At 46.2% G+C, this 18883-nt stretch overlaps 1 protein-coding gene across 3 annotated transcripts in view; it reads left to right on the forward strand.

The window, feature by feature from the left end:
- The window catches only part of vti1a (vesicle transport through interaction with t-SNAREs 1A), a 95693-nt gene extending 87198 nt beyond the window's left edge, over nucleotides 1-8495 (forward strand). For all 3 annotated transcript variants that reach the window (XM_086017109.1, XM_086017106.1, XM_086017108.1), the window contains one exon: nucleotides 7789-8495. Coding sequence is in view for 2 of the 3 variants with exons in the window: in XM_086017106.1 (XP_085873232.1) it covers nucleotides 7789-7882 (94 nt within the window). In the remaining variant the exon portion in view is untranslated. The remainder of the gene's footprint in view (nucleotides 1-7788) is intronic.
- The last annotated feature ends 10388 nt before the right edge of the window (nucleotides 8496-18883 follow it).

Genomic DNA, 18883 nt, shown 5'->3' on the forward strand with positions numbered 1-18883 from the left:
ATGTGCCCCCTTCAACACCATCTTCTTCTGCACACCCACAAAGCATTTTTTTAGTTTGTACAAATGTAACCCAACAGCGAGCTCGTCTTCAGTTCTCCGGGTCGTCTCTGCACTTTTCGACTTGTTTGTGGTCATTGCGAAGGTTTTTTTTTTAGGTGCTTGGCATTGGCCAAATTGCCAGCCGTCAAAGGTGCACGCCCTTGTGTGTGAGGCACCTCAGCACGGACATGAGGCTTCTCGCAGCTCTACTTTTGTCCTCCGAGGCTATTTTTGATCCCGGGTGGGCTGCCTGACGGAGACTTAAATGTGTCTCACTGTGCAAATGTTATGCCGGTTTCTCCCTGATCGGCTCTTTTATTTATGGATTACATTTTTCTTTTCTTTTTTTTTTAAATGATGGAAGTACACGAGCTATGCTTCCACTTGATAGTAAAAATCAGCCCTAGTGCAGAATGTCGAACTGTCTGTGGGTCTTTCGACAATTGAGGCATTTATTGACCATTTATTGTAGAATTTTCTGTTATTTTTGCAAGGAGAAGAAAATATCACCTAATTTGATTCGTCCAGGTCAACCATCAATGGTACACTTTTTATGAGATTTTGTTTTCTCAACCCTGTTACAGATATTCATGCACCTGAAAAACATATTTCTTACAATTACCGTTAAATGCTGTACATCCTTTATTTGAATACTAAATTCATTGTAGTTTTACTCTAACTACAATAATGGGGTGGCAAATCGGTGTTATTATTGCGTTGTTGCTCAGTCGTACATGCTAGCTGTGTTTGCCGCTATGCTAATTGGTCAAGAACAAAATTAGCTATGTAATCAAAAATTAATAAATAAAAACTTGGATATCTCATGTTTTCTTGTATGTTGTGTCGGTTTGAGTGACACATTGATTCCATTCAAATATATGAGAACAAGAAGCTAACTTGGGTCGATAGGCTTGATTATGTGATTTCTACTGAGTCGTATAGATAGCTCACTTTTTTTTCTCTTTCTCAAAATGGCTACAATGGTTGTAGTAATCGGGTTGCGTACTGTATTTGTCGAGGCTCAATGTCAGGACATAAATGTACTTCTATTTAGCATATGTGTGCAAATGCCAAATGTTTGATCAATTAGAATACTTGAATAATACTATGAACAAAATCATGCCCCAAAAAGTTGCGCTTAAAACGTATTTTGTCTGTTATATTCGGTCATGAGGTAGTCATCAATAGGTACGGAGAAGAAGGAGGAAAAAGCCAAGCGCTATTTGGTATTTCAAATAATATTTAGGAATGTCTTTTACTACAATTTGATTTTGTCTCAGGATAAGTCTAATTTACACAACAAGTTGATGATTTAGTGTTTTGTTTATGGGTTCTTTGAAATTTGGTGGGGGTGTGTCCTCCCACTTCTGGAGTGACCCGTTTGTTTGTATAAGAAAAGGGTCAACTTCACTGCATTGGAATGGTGAGGCAAATATTTGGAGAGCCGAGTTCCATTTTGCAAACAAAGAGCGCGCAGAGACGCCGCGTGCCGGCGTAGACGTAAACACAAATATCCTCATCGCTGATGCGTTTGTCGCCGAATCACAAACAGACCCCGCTAACAAGAACTTCCGCCTCACCTTGCCGAAAAATTCATTGCACATTTAAAGGAGACATATTATGGAATGGTGACTTTATAATGCCCGTTTACAAATAGTTGGACCTTGAGAGTTTTTGATTCAAGGCTGAGATTTTGCTTTGACCTTTTTTGGAATTGAATTGTTCCAGTTATTTGAACATTTGTTGCAGCCGCTGTCTTCATAGCCAAAAGGAGGTAAGCAGAGCTGCGGTGTAGCACAGATTAGCTAACAATGTAACTAGTATTAGCCTCTGGTCATAGTCTTCGTTAAGCTCTCGATGTGGGCGTGGGCGGCATTTGTTCATACGAGCTCATATCACCATAGCAAGAATCCTGCTCTAAAAATAAGTCTTTAGTTCTTGAGCTATTTTGACAAAAGTGTCGCTGACTTCTGAAGAAAGACACTTCAGGATTTTCAGTGCTAGCATGCGGGATGATGTCATAGATACAGCATGTTTTTTCCCAAGTGTTCACATGAAACTTGAAACTTAAGGCGTGTGTGCCCTACTATATATAAAAAAAAAAAAAAACGTCTTTCTCACGAGATGGCCCCAAGAAGTGAGGTCACCTTTCCCCACAATGGACTTGGTGTTAAGCAAGTAAGTAAAGTAAGGAAAATCCCAAACAGACTTTCCCAAACTTTTGAAGGCAGAGTGCAACTGCTAGAAAAATTGCCAAAACAAAGCCGTTTATCGACCAAAATAGCCAATCGCATTTGGGACTTCAAAAGAACCTCCAGCCATCGATACATTATTCCTCATTGTAGGAAATTTGAACAACTGGGAAGTCAGCCGGAAAATCCGGTTTTGAGCTATCGGTTGCAAACGGACTGCGTGTGAAAACGGACTGCTTAATGATAACAAAAAGACGACACATTGAACGAATGACGCCACAAAAGGACGACACGGAAGAGACAGCGGCAGCGAGCACCAAAATTGCTGCCGGCAAAAAAAAAAATCCCAGTGGCGGTCGCAGCGTATCCGCTTTCTCTTCCTCCTTGGCGTCATTCTTTGTCCTCTTAGTGTCTCTTTTCTCTCTTTTTCCCATATATGCTGGCCAGCCGGCTGGCTGTGGCCCGGGAGAGAAGCGGGTCCCGGTCTAAGGCTGCTGCCAGCCAGCCGGCCAGCCAGCCTTGTTAGCCGCCTGAATTAAAAATGGATGAACCTGTAGAGCCTCCGTGCCGTTCTCTTGCCTTGACGGCCCCCAGTGAGTGAGGCGGAGGGAAAGAAAAAAAAAAAAAAAACCTTAAGAGAACGCTCGCTCCACGCTCATCCCGCGAAACAAAAACCTGTTGCGCTTTGATGTGGTGAATTTGATCCAAATGTCTATTTCAACAAAACAGCTCAATATTTTCACAACTGTGAAATTGAGCTTCAAACGATCACTTTGGCCTGAGCATCATCAACTTTTGTTCTAATTTGCAGGCTTTTGCACTCGCTTTACTTCAAATGTCAAAGGCAGAATATATTTCAATGTTTTTTTTCAAATCTGGGCAACAGCAAGAAATTAAGGAATAAAGATTTGAAGATACATGTTTTTTAAAATAAATATACAGTAGCCCCTCATATTTGTGTGGGACAGAGACCGAGCCCAACAGCCTGAAATTGCAAAAATCCACAAATATTTGACACTCTCTTACTATTGTCATTCAAAAAAATTGGGAAATTACACAAATCAGACGGGTTAACAAAACAAAAACAAAATTCTGCAAAAAAAAAAAGGCAGAATCGGTCCAATTGAAGCCCTAGGAGCTGGCAAAGTTTCAAAAGCCCAAACTCTTTTCTGAATGCACCCCCTTCAAAATCTCAAAAGATATGGTGCCCACCCCCCAACCACCTCCACACACACACATACACGAGGACACACTCTAAAATGACAAACTTGAGGATGACTAACCTTTTAATCTGGTGAAGAAAAAAAAACCCACTGTGTAAAGGTGTCATCACCACATTCCACTTTTCCCCCCCTGCACCCCCTGCAGGGCACACCTCACTTTGGGAATCCCCCCCCACCGCCCCTGCCGCCCAGGCTTGTGCACACGCAACCCGAGAGAACGTGCGAGGCGGCCTCTTGGCGCACCTTCTTCCATCTGCGGGGAATTAAGCCATGATCTTTAAATAATTCATTACCGTAAACAGCTTGCAATTAAGCGGCGGCAAGCGGGCGGGTGGCGGCGCTCTTCTGCAGCTGCTTTGCTCGAAAGGGGCTTCCCCCCCCCCCCCCCCCCCCCCAAAAAAAAAGTCAACAAATAAGTGAAATGGTTTATCTTGAACGCCCCCTCGGGAGCAATGGGCGGCGGGACGGCGTCTCGGGTCAACTTGTTTGTCGTTTGTCTACGTCTGCGTGGACGCCAGAAAATAAGCGCAGAACACGTTCAAGTCTGGCGAATGCGCCGCTCATTAGCAACTTTGTATTTGTTTTTTTTTTTTTTCAACTAATTAGAATCTGTGAAGTGCTCTGCTAGCTAAAGATTAAAATGAAGCAATAAATCAAACATATGTTAGGGGTGTCAAATTAGTGCATTAATTGCGACACAATTACAGTCATAGTTAAAGCGGAAGTCAACCCAAACATATTTTTTTTCAAGAATATGTTCGATGCAGGCCCATTACTTTCTGATAAATATTGCATTTGTGGAATAAGAGTTAATCCACCCGTTTTTAGCCATCGCTTCGTTTTGATTGTAATTCCGGGTAGAGCGCCCCTAGCGGTGGAAGAAAAATCCACAGAATAGCCGCACCGTTAGACTGTATCATTTTTCAAAATTTAGGGAAAAAGTAGCAACTTATCGTCTGCAAAATACGGTAATTACAGATCATTGTTAATTAAGCCCTCCTTTTTGTTTTAATCTCTTGACAGCCCTCATATACAAATACACCTATATATATATATATATATATATATATATATATATATATATATATATATATATATATATGTGCACACACACACACACATCGTGTATATGTATGTGTGTGTGTGTGTGTGTCTCGAGCTCAATGAAGCATGTATTTGTTTTAGCTTTTGCTAACAAGTGGATGCTTTGGTGCGGACCCTCCCCTCCACCATGTCCATCACTCAAACCATTTGTGAGCGCATTGATCTTTCCCTCCCCCACTCTCTCTCTCTCTCTCTCGCTCTCTCTCTCTCTCTCTCTCCGGCCCGGCGTATCTTCCCAGGCTCTTGGCGGGGGAGAGCCAGAGCAGCTCAGACAGCCATTGATTTTTATTTTATTGGGCTTGTGGTGCCGAGAAGGAGGGCTTGAGAGATGAAACTCTGCAGCTAACTTTGTTCTTAGTGGACATGTTGTTTTTGTGCCCACCGAGTGGGAGGGGCCTCGGTGTTGCGGCGGGCCCGCGTCGACCAATTTTCAGAAGATTTGACGGCAGTTTGCAGGTGTCAAAATACGAAGGATCCAGGATTACGGATTGCCCGGATGAAAATCTTAAACCTTGAGCGTCTCACAAAAGCAAACGACTGAGGTTACATCAGCTCCCCGAATTCTTTTTCAAAGGTCTCGGAGCCATGAGTGACGCGGTAAATCAAACGATGATCTGCCTAAGCAGTTTAAGAGGCCAATATTCAGTCTGCAGGCGCCGACCACTTCCTTCTGCACGACAGTGCAGAAAATGCGCAAACTTCAATGAATTATGATTCACTTCCAGTTTTGGTGTGCGACATGCCAGAAAAGTGTCACAAATGTTGATCATTGTTTTCCAAAGCAATAGCAGATGTTTGCAAATGTCTTATTTTGAAAAAATCAGACACTTCTCAGACAGATGAGCTTTTCGAGTGAGGTCATCGATTTCAACACTCAAAATAACAGATGACACGGGGGCGGCCTCACAGGATGCTTCTCATTTCTATTCGTTGCCGCGGGCAGCCTTGATTTCAGATGCGAGTGACTTGACTTACGAGCTTGCTCGCAGGATAAATTCAACTCGCAAAACAAGGCAGCGCCAACTCAAGATACGAGAGCGTCATCTAGGTCACGCACACGCGTGCGGTTAGGTGTACCCTGCCGCTCATTACAGCTAATAAGGCTGCGGCGGGAGAGAGAGAGAGAGAGAGAGAAAAAAAAATAAGAGGATGGAAGAGAGCAAGAAGAAGAAAAAGAAGAAGAAGAAGGAGGAGGAAAAACGGGAGATTTTAAATTTTAATAACACTGCTACGATTTTGTAAATCTTTCCTGACAGAAAAGTCCTCATTATTTTCATGTGGTCTCCGAGGGGCCTCTCTCTCTCTCTCTCGCTCAGAATCAACTTTTTGTTGATTATTTTGAGGTTTGTGTGTTCTTCAGGAAAAGTCCTCAAATGTCAGGGTGAAAGGTCGACATTGAGTGTTTTTTTTTTTTTTACTTTTTTTTTATTGCTGTCAAATGTGAGCGAAGGTTCACAAGCGCCGCGACGGACGCGCTCCTCGCGCCGGGATGCAAAATGACACGGATGCGTGTTCTGGGCGAGCGTGACAAGGTTGGGTGGCCCCGGAACACGTGCAAGAAAGTGTCTTTGGCTCCAGCTTGTTCGCAAGCAAGAAAGAGAAGGAGACAAAAAAAGGCAGGAGAAATTGAAGTGTGAAGAACACGCTACTCGTTGATCCTGTCCTGACACGTGGCGAGACGGAACACAACTTATCAAACCGCATCCGTCCTGCAGCCTTGACAGGAGGGGGACGGATGTGTGTGCGTGCGCATGTGCGCATGTGTGTGCGCGTGCGCATGAGAGGAGACGGTGTTTCCACTCACTGATCAGTTTAATAGCGAGGATCTTAGCTTGGTATTTAAAAGGGCCGGACCCCAAACGGCCCGCTGTACTACTTGCTGAGTGATGGATGGATGGAACAAATTTGTAACCTTTTTTTTTTTTGTTTTTTTAATCAGAGATGCAAGTCAACTTCTTAGGAACTAAACCTCTTCTAAAGTTTTTTGCGCCGATTCAAAATTTCTCCTGTATTTTTTTCTTGAGCCCCCCCAAATTTCCTCATGTGCAAAATTATCATTAGCACACGCTCGCACCAAGATGCGCACCCCCTCGCTCTCTCCTCTGGTCTACTCGTATTTGGCCAGGATAAATAATGAGTGTAAATAATGCATGTCGAGTAATAGCGTCGGCTAAACACGCAACCGCGGCGTCTCCTCCTCCAGCTGGCGCACCACCATCACCGCCAACACTTTTTAACGGCGCACATCAAGCAGTAATGAGCACGTCTGGAAATAAAGACTTAAGTGCAAGATGGTGGGCAGCAGGCAGGGCCGGGGTGACTGAGCACCCCCGGTGATAAATGACCACCACCGGGGGGGCTATTCATCTCCCGCTTAGAGGAGTGGACAGCGCGCACCCCCCCCAACCTCGGCCTCTCCTCCACATGTCAGCAAATGTGATAATTCTCTCATTTGTCAGCGGCAGCCAGTGTGGAGAATTTTTTTGGGGAGGCACAAATGTCTCGGCGCTCGATCCGTCTTGTCGACATTTCGCCACGCGCACCCCCTCGCCTCCCCTCCATCCTCCGTCCTCCTCCAAAGTCAGGCCTGGTCAAAATGTTTTTATGGTAAATTCCATCATTAGTTTGCTGTTTTTATGACTTGCAGCAAGCTAGCGAGACGCTCCCCCCCCCCCCCCCCCCCTCGCTCGCAAATAAACTTTTAGAGGCGCACCTCTGCGCTTGAGTGGAGCTTTTGTTCATTACAAGGTTTCACACTGTTATTTTTTGACCTCACGCTAGATTTTTAACCCTTTGGTGGGCACTTTTTCACACCGAGAGACCACACAGCTGGAACTGAAAAGAACCTCGCGCCACTTTCACACAGAGACACTGCATCCCGCAATTAAAAGACATGCTGCGTGTGACAGCTAACTGACGGGCGGGATAAGTGAGTGTCAGGTGTTAAATTTCACACCCATAGCCGGTGGTCTCCCGCCTCTGCTACGGCTCGGATACGACCTCCGAAGGCCAAAAAGAGGCCTTGCGTGTTTGCTTCAAGTCGCTTGTTTGTCACTGCCAATTGAAGTTTTCTGTAAAACTGCCCCATTAAACTCGAAACATTTTGGTTGTGTTTAAAGCATTTATTTTGTGATTTTCTTTTTGCCCACCCCTGCAAGATATGCCAAGTGGGGTCTCACCCTTGTCGTTTTTTTTTATGATTTTTTTATTTTTTTTGTCTCTGTTTGCAGGGTAATCCAGAACCGCGTGCTGGTCTTCGTCCTGGGAGCCTTCATCGTCCTCACCATCATCCTGGCCATCTATTTCAATCTGCGGAGCCACTGATCCTCCAAACACACACGCAAACACACACCCACACGTCCAACTTGACACAAACACACACACGCGTGATTAATAGCGACAAAAAGTGTTGTTGGGCTGTAATTAGGACAAATGGTCACCATGAATCAAGCTTTTCCAACGGCTGACAAGGATTTTTTTTTTTTTTTTACCCTCGTCGTCGTCGTCGTCTTGCGTTTTGTCGTCTTTTCTCCTCTGTCATGCTCCGGCGTCCGTCTCCGGGGACACAAAGAGATTCATAGTGTTGATCTCAGCCCCTTTGTCTCGGACACACGAGAGGAGGAGGAGGACAAAGTGGGATCTCCGGAAAAGTCGCTTCAGATCGTCCTCCTCGCGCCTTATTTCAAAATCAACCGGGAGAGAAAACTTTAGTGGTGATTGTTAGTCAGAAATTGGAGCGATTTCCTGAGAATGATTCATTTTGTGATTATTAACACAAGGCGGGCAGATGTGTGTTCCCTCTCTTTGTTCGATGCTCCAGTCAACTTTCTACAGTGTCTACTCACATTTTAAATGGACATCATGTCATGTATAGCTTGGAGATGTTTATGGAACTCATTCTGCTATTTATTTATAAAGGCGTCTTCTTGTGCTCAAACTGTATTTTCCTTGGAGTCCAAATTAAGTTAACAACAAACTCCAACTTTTCACCATGATGCGAGGCTTACTTCAGGGTGGCAAAAGCTTTGGCGGTCACCGGCGGCGCCGTTAGTCAGCAACGCCTTGCATGCCCCGTGACCACGGCACAGCCATGGAGCAAACAAGCTCAGCGTGTTGATTTTCGCCTTCTTCTGCGCCACTCTACTCCGAACGTGTGACGCGTCAGTCGAAAGAAGACGTCACGCCGGCCATCCTGCTTTGAAGGCAAGCAAAACGCCGGCCGTAGTTTCCATTTCAACGGGTACATTTGAAATTCAGACCGTTAACGGTCCGACCAATGATTTGACTCGCTGTTGCTCCCACGAAAGACGCTAGCAGCAGTGCTAATAATGTTAGCCGGCAGGCTAGCCACTCTTTTGCTAATTGACACAAAAGGGAGCCCTACCCAAAGCGTTTTATTCATACCGCCGAAGAAAATGGCATTCACAAACCTGATAATGGAGGTTGGTGTCAAGGGAAAGATGTTAGAGGCGTTTAATAGGCAAGAGACAGGACAAGAACTTTGACAATAATGACAGATAATTGAATTCAATTGAGACGGATCAAGTACAACCTGATGGCTGGCGAAGGAGTGTCGACCGATTACCGTGTAGGCACGGTCGTATAATAAATGCACATGATTATCATGTGTCTTACGCAAGTTGTGCCCCGCCCCGACCGCAGAGGCATCGCCTCATCTCACAGAACAGTGATAGTAAAATATCGGCCAGAGAGAGGAGCACGCTCCGCGTTCTGTCATGGATTCAATCAGGTCGCGATTGTCATGGAAGGGATTTCGGAAGCCCCCGCCCCCGCCGGCCCCGCCCCCATCATCTGCTTCAAAGTCTCCCATTAACGATGGACAAGGCAGCGGCCCGTCCCACGTCGGGTGGGGCGGGTGGTGGGGGGGGGGGGCGTCCCGTCCCGTGCTGGGGGGCCGGCCCGCCGAATGTTGTCATGAAACGGGAAGCCGAGCAGGAAGCGCGTGCGGGCCGCTTAATGACCGGCCGTGCGTGCGTGCGTTCAGCCTACCTACACGCTCTTGTGTTTCTTCTGTCTCCCTCCTCTCCTGCCACCTTTTCTCCCCCCTCCCTCACTAGCCCCCCCCCCTTCCCAGCCTGTCAGACGAGCGAGTGGAAGGCAGCGTGGCGGGCGGCGGCGGCTTCTATTTGAAGTTGTAATGGTGTCAAAAAGTCAGGGCTGACTGACAGACGTCAGTCCCGCAGGGCCTCATTAAAAACACCGCCACTTGACAAGGAAATAATTGAGCGCCGGCGACAACCTGAAGGAGGGGGCGGTGGGGTGGGGTGGGGGGGGTCGCTGCGCTGGGGAAGGGAGGTGCGCGCTTACTATCCCCCCCATCTCCTTTTTAGATGTTTTTATTTTCTTGTCATTACTGTCGCCGGGCGATTATGTTCATTAAGAGGCGGCATTCAAAACCGGCGGGTAGAGACTTGTTTTGAGGAATGTCACCCCACTCCCCCCCGCCCCCCCCCATCCCATTCGTTAGTACTCCACCTTTTCGACTTGTCAAATGTAGGTTAGGATTTCCTCCAGTGAGCAGGTACAGATGCCCCTCCCCCTCTGAGATCTCCGTTTACATTTTCACGCGAGTCGATTTCAGATGATTGTTCACCTCAAAGTTCAACCCCGGTTAGCCCGACCACATGAAAAGTCGGGGACCCCCTCCCCACCCTTCATACCGACGACATGCTGTCATGCCACCCCCGCCCTCTTTGGGGCGCTCCCGCAAGAGCCGTCTCGACCGCGTGAAAGTGTAAAAAAAACAAAAAAAACGCCCCAGTCTCCCGCCGTCTGATGTTTGTCAGCCATTTACCATGACAAGGGATGGTGACGGGAGGGGCCCCACCACACAAGGGGGGGTGGGCGTCCACTCGGATGCCACCCCCCCCCCACACCGACCGCCCAATAACGCACACATACCGACGCACGTACATGAGAAGAATCCTCACTGCGACAACTCCCCGAGGAGACGCAACAATGGTGTCGTCTGAGCGCCACTGTTGTTGTCAAACGCCCCCCCCACCCCCCGCCCCCCCTCCAGCACGGTGAAACACACAGTATAGTGTTACACCATTCACAAGAGGTGCCACATTCTCCTTGTACGCCAGAGAGAATGGCTTTTTTTTGGGGGGGCCTTCAGCGTTTGTTCGCTGCTCTGGCTGCTGCAACCATTTTGGCAGGAAGTCGCGCCCAAAAGCTTCGAGCGACCAATCGCAGCCTTTCGCTCAAGCGCTCTGCCGTGTCTGTCCTGTTGTTTGGTGTCATTCAAATAAATGGTTCAACCTCAACAAGCCACTCGCCGTGTCATCACCCGCATGCTGCAACAACCCCGCCGGTGGCCGATATCGCCGTATCGTGATCCCGTCCGCATCTCCGCAGATCTGTTATCGGGGTTCTGTTTCTAATGCCTGGCAAGACCAGACCATGTCTTATCGCGTGATGCCGGGCAGCTGGCCGCCTCCCTGTGAAATTCTTTGAAGGCAATTGAAGACTTGAAGACAGCACATTTGTCAGTGGAATAAGAAGTCTTGTAACGTGCCGGGCCGACTACACGCTCGTCCCATCGCAGTCCAAAGAGGCCGAGACGTATTTCTCCCGCTTGGACGTTGATCGAGAGCGAGGAGCTTTTACTCTGCCAGCCCTCCTCCCAACCACCCACCCACCCATCGGCGCGCGCGGCAATTTACTTTGCATGCGCCGTCTTAGCCGACACGATTCTAAATTTCCAACTGGGAGGAATCGCGGTGTTCAAAAGGCGGCCTGCCAGTCACGCTCCGCCCGTAGCCCGAGATCTGAGCGCGGCGTGATAACCCGCGACATCTCGCCGCGAAAAAACAGCGAGCCCATCAGCTTTGATGGAGCGCATCCGCCGTGACAGGCTACTGAAGAGCTGGCTAATGAAGCAGGGGGTGGGGGTGCGCTCGGTGGGGGTGTTGGGGTGCGTTTAGCGCTTGCCATGAACAGATGGACAGACGGCTGGAAGAAGGAATCTTGGTTGGTTTGCCGCAAAACACCTTTCGAGCAGGTGTGCGGCGACACAAGGCAAAGGTAAGGAACCTGACGCCTCCTCCAATTTCTATTCAACTATGACAAGGGAGCCAATCGCAGAGGTTGATTTTCCTTAGGGACCACAGATTTTTGTAGCAGGGGAAGGGCTTTTAATTGGTCCAAAAATGAGGATTTATTGACGACAAAATGTATCGTTGCTTTTCGATCTATGCTAGTGACATACAGTGACAGGTAGAAGACTTAAATAATCTCCCTCCTAGATGGCAAAAGGTGCGATTCGCCTTTGTATCCACCTGTCGCCATTCAAGTTAGCAGAGGTCATGATCCAGTGTCACTGTATTGTGATACTACAGTGATACCATTTAAAAAAATTCTTTGGTTTCATAGATATCATTTGAGATACCTGTAGATGTTTTCTCTCCAAATATGGCTCATTGCACCTGGTATTACCGTATCATGATACTGTGTCATATCAATCATTGATATCACTCTATCGTGATACTGCCATTATCGCGTACAGTATCGTATCAATGCAGAGCGCTCAAATGCTAGTTTATTACAAGATAAGCGTTGTCATACACGATATCGCCGTATCATGATACTGTTGCTGAGAAGTTTTCCATTCTTTGGTTGAATCGATCTCATTGTGTATCTTAGATTATTGGATTCCAAAATTGATATCCCTTGTTTTGCAATACTCACGCAAAATATTGGGATAATATTGCATCAATTCCTATCCCGGGTGAATATTGAAAGGTCATGTGATCTGTAAGAGCCATGTGCACCAACTCAACCCCCCCCCCCCCACACACACACACACACACCCCAACCCCAACCAAAACCTTCTTGTGCCCCCCAGTGACAATAACAAATAATGAGGCCAACTATTTTTCTTGCGGAAAACAAGACTTGTCTTCTGAGGGCAAAGGCAACAACTTTTGCTCATGTCAAGGATTGCTGAGGCCCCCCATGAGTTTAGAGGCCATATTGATCCCCCCACCCCACTCCGACACCCCCCCCTTCATGACTCTAGGATTGCCCATTTTCTCATTCATTTTTTAAGACGACTCATGAGATTCTTCTGTCGCCTTTTCTCCTTTCAGATTTTTTTTTATCCCATCAATTCCCCACGCCCACCCCCCGACCCTTCCATGCCCCCTCCCACCTGTTCCCCCTCTACCAGTACCCCCGTTTCCCATCACCCCGGTCCCTCCTTGACCCTGAAAATTGTCATTCCACCGGAGATCACAGCTGCTGAATATTAGGCCTTACAAAAGGGCTTCAATAAAATATGGTGAAATTGCTCAATCCCAAAAGGCGGCGGAAGAAATTCCTATCAGGCGATACTCATAATGTTAGGAGTGCACTCAAGGCGTAAAATAATTACTGTACCAAAAAAAAGGTTAAAAAAATACACTGCAGGGATTTCAGCACCATGGACAGATTCTGCAGCTTCCTCCATTGTTAAGATGACCATCCTGTTCATTTTCATAATAATTGATCACAGTCGGAAAGTAATGACGGAGATTCCTGAACACGACGTATATGCTCAGCTACAACATTTTTTTTTTTTTTTTTTTTTTGCTACTTGTTGGTTGTTGGGGACCACTGGGTTAGCGGTCACATTAATGGTAGAAATTGTCAAGTGATTTTTGTCTTGGCCTCATTCTTTTAATACCACAAAAATCTGGCATTTCAACAAGGGTGTGTACACTTTTGATATCATAGCTCGGTCTTACACTGTTTCACTCTTTCACTCGCTCGAGATTCCAACAGGTACACGTTCCTGCGGCAACCTGCGCAAATGCGATGGGGACACAGACAGTTCTCTGGACTGTTTCAAGCTCCCTTTTGACCACTGTTGCCACTGTGCAATATATATTTTTTGTGGGGGGTGGGGGGCATATACAGTTTCAAGATTCCCACCATTTTCCTTGATTTAACGCATACTAGTAAGTTAACAGTCCATTGTAGCAGACACACATCGTAGCACTTAAAACAAAAGTACAAAAGAATGACATTTTAAATTGTTGTCATTTTTATGAATTGTTGATCACTGTCGGAAAATGATCAAACAAGTTGGAAGAATAGAACTGAGGTTGTTTTTTTTTTTTTGGTTTTTTTTTTATGACTGGCAAATGTCATAATAGGTCACATTTTCCACAAAGAGTATGTAATGGATTAAATACCAAGGCACAAATGGCCTTCTGGTTTTCCTCCTCCTCCTCCTTTGCCCCCCCCCACCCCCCTCCCTCCCTCCCCCCAACACTGACAGGGAGTGGAGGTCACCCGGAGAGGCGCCTCGCTGATGGATGCCACTCGGCGCACGGCGCGCCTCATCCGGCCGAGCCGGAGAGTGAGCGGGGGGAAATAAATAAATAAGTAAGCAGCGGCATCAAAGGGATGTTCAAAAGGAAAACAAAGCCTGCGTGCGCGTTCGTTTGCGAAACACACACACACACACACACACACGCATGTATAGTGGGGAAAAAAAGACACACTTTTAGTTTAGGGTTTTTTTTTTTTTTTTTTTTTTTGCTCTCCAATAACATCCAGCTGCAGACAAAAGGCGGCAGAAAAACGGCAAATGTTTGATGTTTTTCACACGTGCATCCGGACAACCATTTTTGCATTTGCCAAAAAGCAACAAAAGCGACTGAACCCGCCGTCAATTTGCCATCACAAACTCACCTAATTGCAGATTTTTTTGGGGGGGGGGGGTAGGTAGCCTACTAATAAACAAACAGGTACTCATTGAATGTTTCATCATATAGGAAATGAAAGACAAAACTGCGTTTAAAAAAAGGCAAAAAGGTCGACCACCTTTACTGACGCTGTTGGTGTTCCACTTTGGTGGTTAGCATCAGTGCTAACGATTTAATATCGTATTAAAGCTTAGCAGGTGAGCTCAATCGACTCGCACAGTTGTGCCTTGAGATACAAATGTCCTGACTTCGGACTTTTCGCATCGCTTGGCCTTTCAGTCCAATAAGCTTAATGCTAATGCTAATTAGCATCGCTAATGCTTTAACCCTTCAAGCAACTGACCGAAAACAAGCAACAACATGCACGGACAAACAGTACTCACATTCATATGTCGTTTACCCTTAGCATAGAGCCACTCATATTAGTGCCGCACTGATGAGAAATGTAGGCGTTGTTATGAGTCCCATTTGATTTGTAGGCAGGACACACAACCGCTGCAATATGACTGGCTGCTGTACTGGAATAGGAAGGATGGCGTTTAGAATTTTTCCAATGGTGTTTTCGACTACAAGCAAAACCGAATGGCAAATATCTGCAACACGCATCCAGCCGGATTGTAGCAGTGGCTTCTGTTTGGTCTCGTTGCTCTTTTTTTTTTTTTTTTTTTTTGTAGCCTGCTAGCGTGGCCTTCACATACGCAGCATGGGCTCAACACATGAAAAATTGAGGAGGTGGGGGCGACGGGGTTGGGGCGGGGGGCTTGGGTGGCAGGAGGAGGCTTGGGGGGGGGGGGGGGGGGTAGTGTGGGAGTGCTGGATGAGCTCCCCGAATCAAAACACACGAATTAAAACCCCAGAGCCTTTACCTTGTGAAATTAATGTTTCATTACACATTTTATTTTTTGTTTTTTTTTACATATACATATATATATATATATGTATATATAACATAAAATAACTTTTTAACGGTACTAATAATTATAATATAATTTATCCACTTTACTTTGATCAAATCGTTTTTAAATTCATTCATTTAAAGCTTATCTGTTTATATTTTTTGCATTTATTTTTTTTATTAAAGTGAATAATAAAGTAAGAATTTGTTTTTTCCGCTTCCCTCCTATTTTTCCATTTTTTTTTTATGTTCTTGTATTCATTCTTCACATCTTGCTGCTTTCTTTGTCTTTTGCAACCAGTCGACTGAGCTCTTTTTCTGCGTGCGTGTGTGCGTGCGCGCGCGTCATCACTCAGCTGAGCTTCAGTACGAGACATTTCAGTCCAGTTGAAAGAACACATCACACTGCTGTCTTGCTCTCCTCTAATATTTGCCTGCCTCGCTTCCACTTTCATTTCCACAGAGTTGGGAAAACCTATAGCGCAACACTTTTCAAATCAACTCACATGTGTGTCTATATATATATATATATCTATATATATATATATGTATATATATATATGTGGTCCCGTTGCTCTTTTTTTTATATATATATTTATTTATTTATTTTCCCACTTCTGACCCCGATGACGTCATCCATTGTGTTGCGTTGACAAAAGTGAGTCACGTTTGCTTTGCGGGGTGTCGAGTGAGCCTCCATCCAAGCCAACTTCTGATTTTTAGGGGGGGGGGGGGGGGGTGGGGGGGGTCCGTGGGGGTTAGCTTGGGGTTGTCTTTCCTTGTGACTGACAGGAACACAGAAAGCGTGGGCCAGCTTTGACGGGTTCTCCTGTCAAGGCGAAGCCGAGGTGCTCTCCCGGGGGGCCTCGCGCCCGCGAGGGTGTTTGGCGAGTTGCGAGGCCGAGCCCGATCGCCGCCGACGCGCGGGTTCATTTAATGGCGGCGTGATTAAAACTGGATGAGTTGTGGCGCCCCGACAGGGCGGAGCGCTTTAGCGCGTGCGCGGTGCGGCTTCCTCTTCCGCCAGACAGCGCTAGCATGCGAATTGCGTCGGCCTTAATAGCCCGTATGATGAGACTTTATCTGTAGTTTATGCATATAATCAGCAAACTAAAGGCGGCGACCCCCCCCCCCCCCCCGACCCGCCGACACTTGACATCTTTATAATTAAGCGGCGAGGTCTAATCTCTTCCTCCTCACATGACACCAAGTGGCCAGCCGTCACATTGCGGCCCGCCATTTAATATGCTTATAAGCAGCATGTATTATTCACATATGCAGATGAGCCCCTGCGCCCAAACAGACTTTTTGACACGGGTGCGGATGGACCTGCCCTCCTTGCAATTTTCATTTCTGCCCCGACAAAGACAACAAAGTTTGCTGCCAAGGACAGTTTGACGTTTTTCAGGCTACAATATGAAGTCATTACTGGGTTGTTGTTGCGCCCTCTGCAGTCGTCATTTGAACAAGTGGATTTTTTTTTTTTATTAATCGTTTAACTCGACAGAAAATATACTTTCAGCCACGTTCATTTTAGCATTCGTTTCATGTTTTCTTTCATGACTTACGATTAGTTGGATTTTTGCCAAAAGTTCCTTTTCCTGTTCCATGGTTATCATTTGGGATGTTGGATACCAGTACGAGTATTCATACTTGATAAGTCACAATACCGATACAGAGTATGGACGCGCTGAAAACTTGAGCTATGTAACATTTCAATGTCAAATGTGAGCAAAGATCTTTCTTTCATTCTCTCCTTTTCCGCGGTATAGCGCCTACTACTGCCGAGGAGGACTTACTCAACGTGATTTTGGCCTTCAGTATCACTGGCCGGTACCGAGCGCGTTCACGAGTACACGATACCTTGAGCTAAGGCCAGTCTCGGCCCAACGCCGATATTACCGAGTACCTGCTATCGGTACTCACCCATCCCGAGTTATCATCGCACTTTTTCTCATTGCCCCCCCCCCCCCAAAAAAGAAAAAAAACAACAAAACTAAGCGAAAGATAGGAAAGAGCCTCTTCTGTTCACTTTGAGCTTGACTTACCTGCGAGGGGCTTCGGTGAGCCGCGACCGCCGCCCTCAGTGCAGACAAAGACAAAGTTGAGATCACGTTAGGATGAGCTTGTACCATCATCTTGACAAGTCCGAGATTGCTTCGTTAGGATCTTTTTTTATGTTCTAAAATGTATTTTCGTACGGGAATACATCATTGTCAATGGTGTTGACTTAATCGAATACATAAATGAATAAATATTGTTTCATTCTCGATGGATAGTCCTCACACTTGTCTTGGATGAATGAATATATACTGTATATCCTCTTTTTCTACATTAGATTACAGGCAATTGGTTGCTGACATCGTGCCGCCCTTGAATGCACCTGTTGTTTCTTTGTGGGGCCCGATTGGAATCGTGCCTGTGTGCGTGCGTGCGTGCGTGCGTGCGCGTGCGTCATGTTGGAATGTGTTGCACGAACGCCCCGAAATCAAAAAAAGTCTCCGGCACATTGTTCATCGTTTCCATCTTTGCCTGTCGTCGTTATTGACAAAACACAGTCCGACAAAGAAGAAGTGAGATTTTTTTTTTTTTTTGGCCCCCTCCTGATTGAACATCAAAGTAGCAAAGTGCCCCCCCCCCCCCACACACACACACACACCCACGTCCTTCCGGGACGCCCGCCCCCTTCTATTAGGCGCCCTTAAGAACAGAGGGGAAAACATCCATTTGCGCCACATCAATGGCCGCTTGCTAATCAATTGAAAACGACACTTGTATGGGGATGCAAATCGAATCTTTGTCTTATTAGAGCTTTTAGGAGACGCGTGTCGGGTTTTAATGTGAGAAAATAAAAGAAGAGGAGTGCGCTTTTTTTTTTTTTTTCCTTTTCTTTTTTTAAATCTAAAAGATGCCGAGGCGTTCGTAATGGTCCAAATGAAAGCCCTGAAGAGACTCCGGTAATTACCGCAGGAGTTTTGCCTACGCTTATTAATATTGATCAAATATGACTGTGATCTGATGATGAATTTGGAAGGTGGCTAACAAGCACAAAGACTAAGATAGAAAAAGTGAAATTTCTCTTAGCGGTCTTGCTTTGAAAAAAAAAAAATAAAATACTTTGGACAATTTAAAATGTCACCAAACGGCCATTTTTCCACATTCTAATGTGCATGCATGGTGTAATAGCTGCTTGAAGAAATGGTTTGTGATGATAACTTGGGCCTACTGTGCTACTGTATTTGAGCGTTGCTCGCGATGCTGCTCATTTTGTTGTGAAAAGTTTGAGAAGATGACGTGTCCTGACACAATATGTCATCCCGTGGCCCGGAATATTCATTATTCATCACAGGCAATGGCGGCGGCGGGGTGGGGGGGGGGGGGGGGGGGGCATGGTGATGGTGCGAAAGGCTGCAAAACTCATTAGCGCCGCCGCTTTCATTGAAATTCATCTGGCCAAATCCTGCAGCGATGTGCAGCGCATTGATTGTTGCGCAAGAAGAAGAATACGAAGACCCTTCGGATGCAAAAGTTGAGGCCCATTGATTTTGCTGCCTTCGTTTTGGCAATTAGGAGCCAGAAAGACCACAAGGGCCGCGGCCCCGAAACTCCACTTGAGTTTTTGTGTATGCGTGGATGTTGACGAGCGTTTATTTGCCATCGCGCGGCGCCCTAACGATCCACTTTTGGGAAGACCTGAGAGATAATCGATAGGTG

This window comes from Filicampus tigris, chromosome 19 (assembly GCF_054856515.1).
Source record: "Filicampus tigris isolate MCC_2025a chromosome 19, RoL_Ftig_1.0, whole genome shotgun sequence".
Lineage (NCBI taxonomy): Eukaryota > Metazoa > Chordata > Actinopteri > Syngnathiformes > Syngnathidae > Filicampus > Filicampus tigris.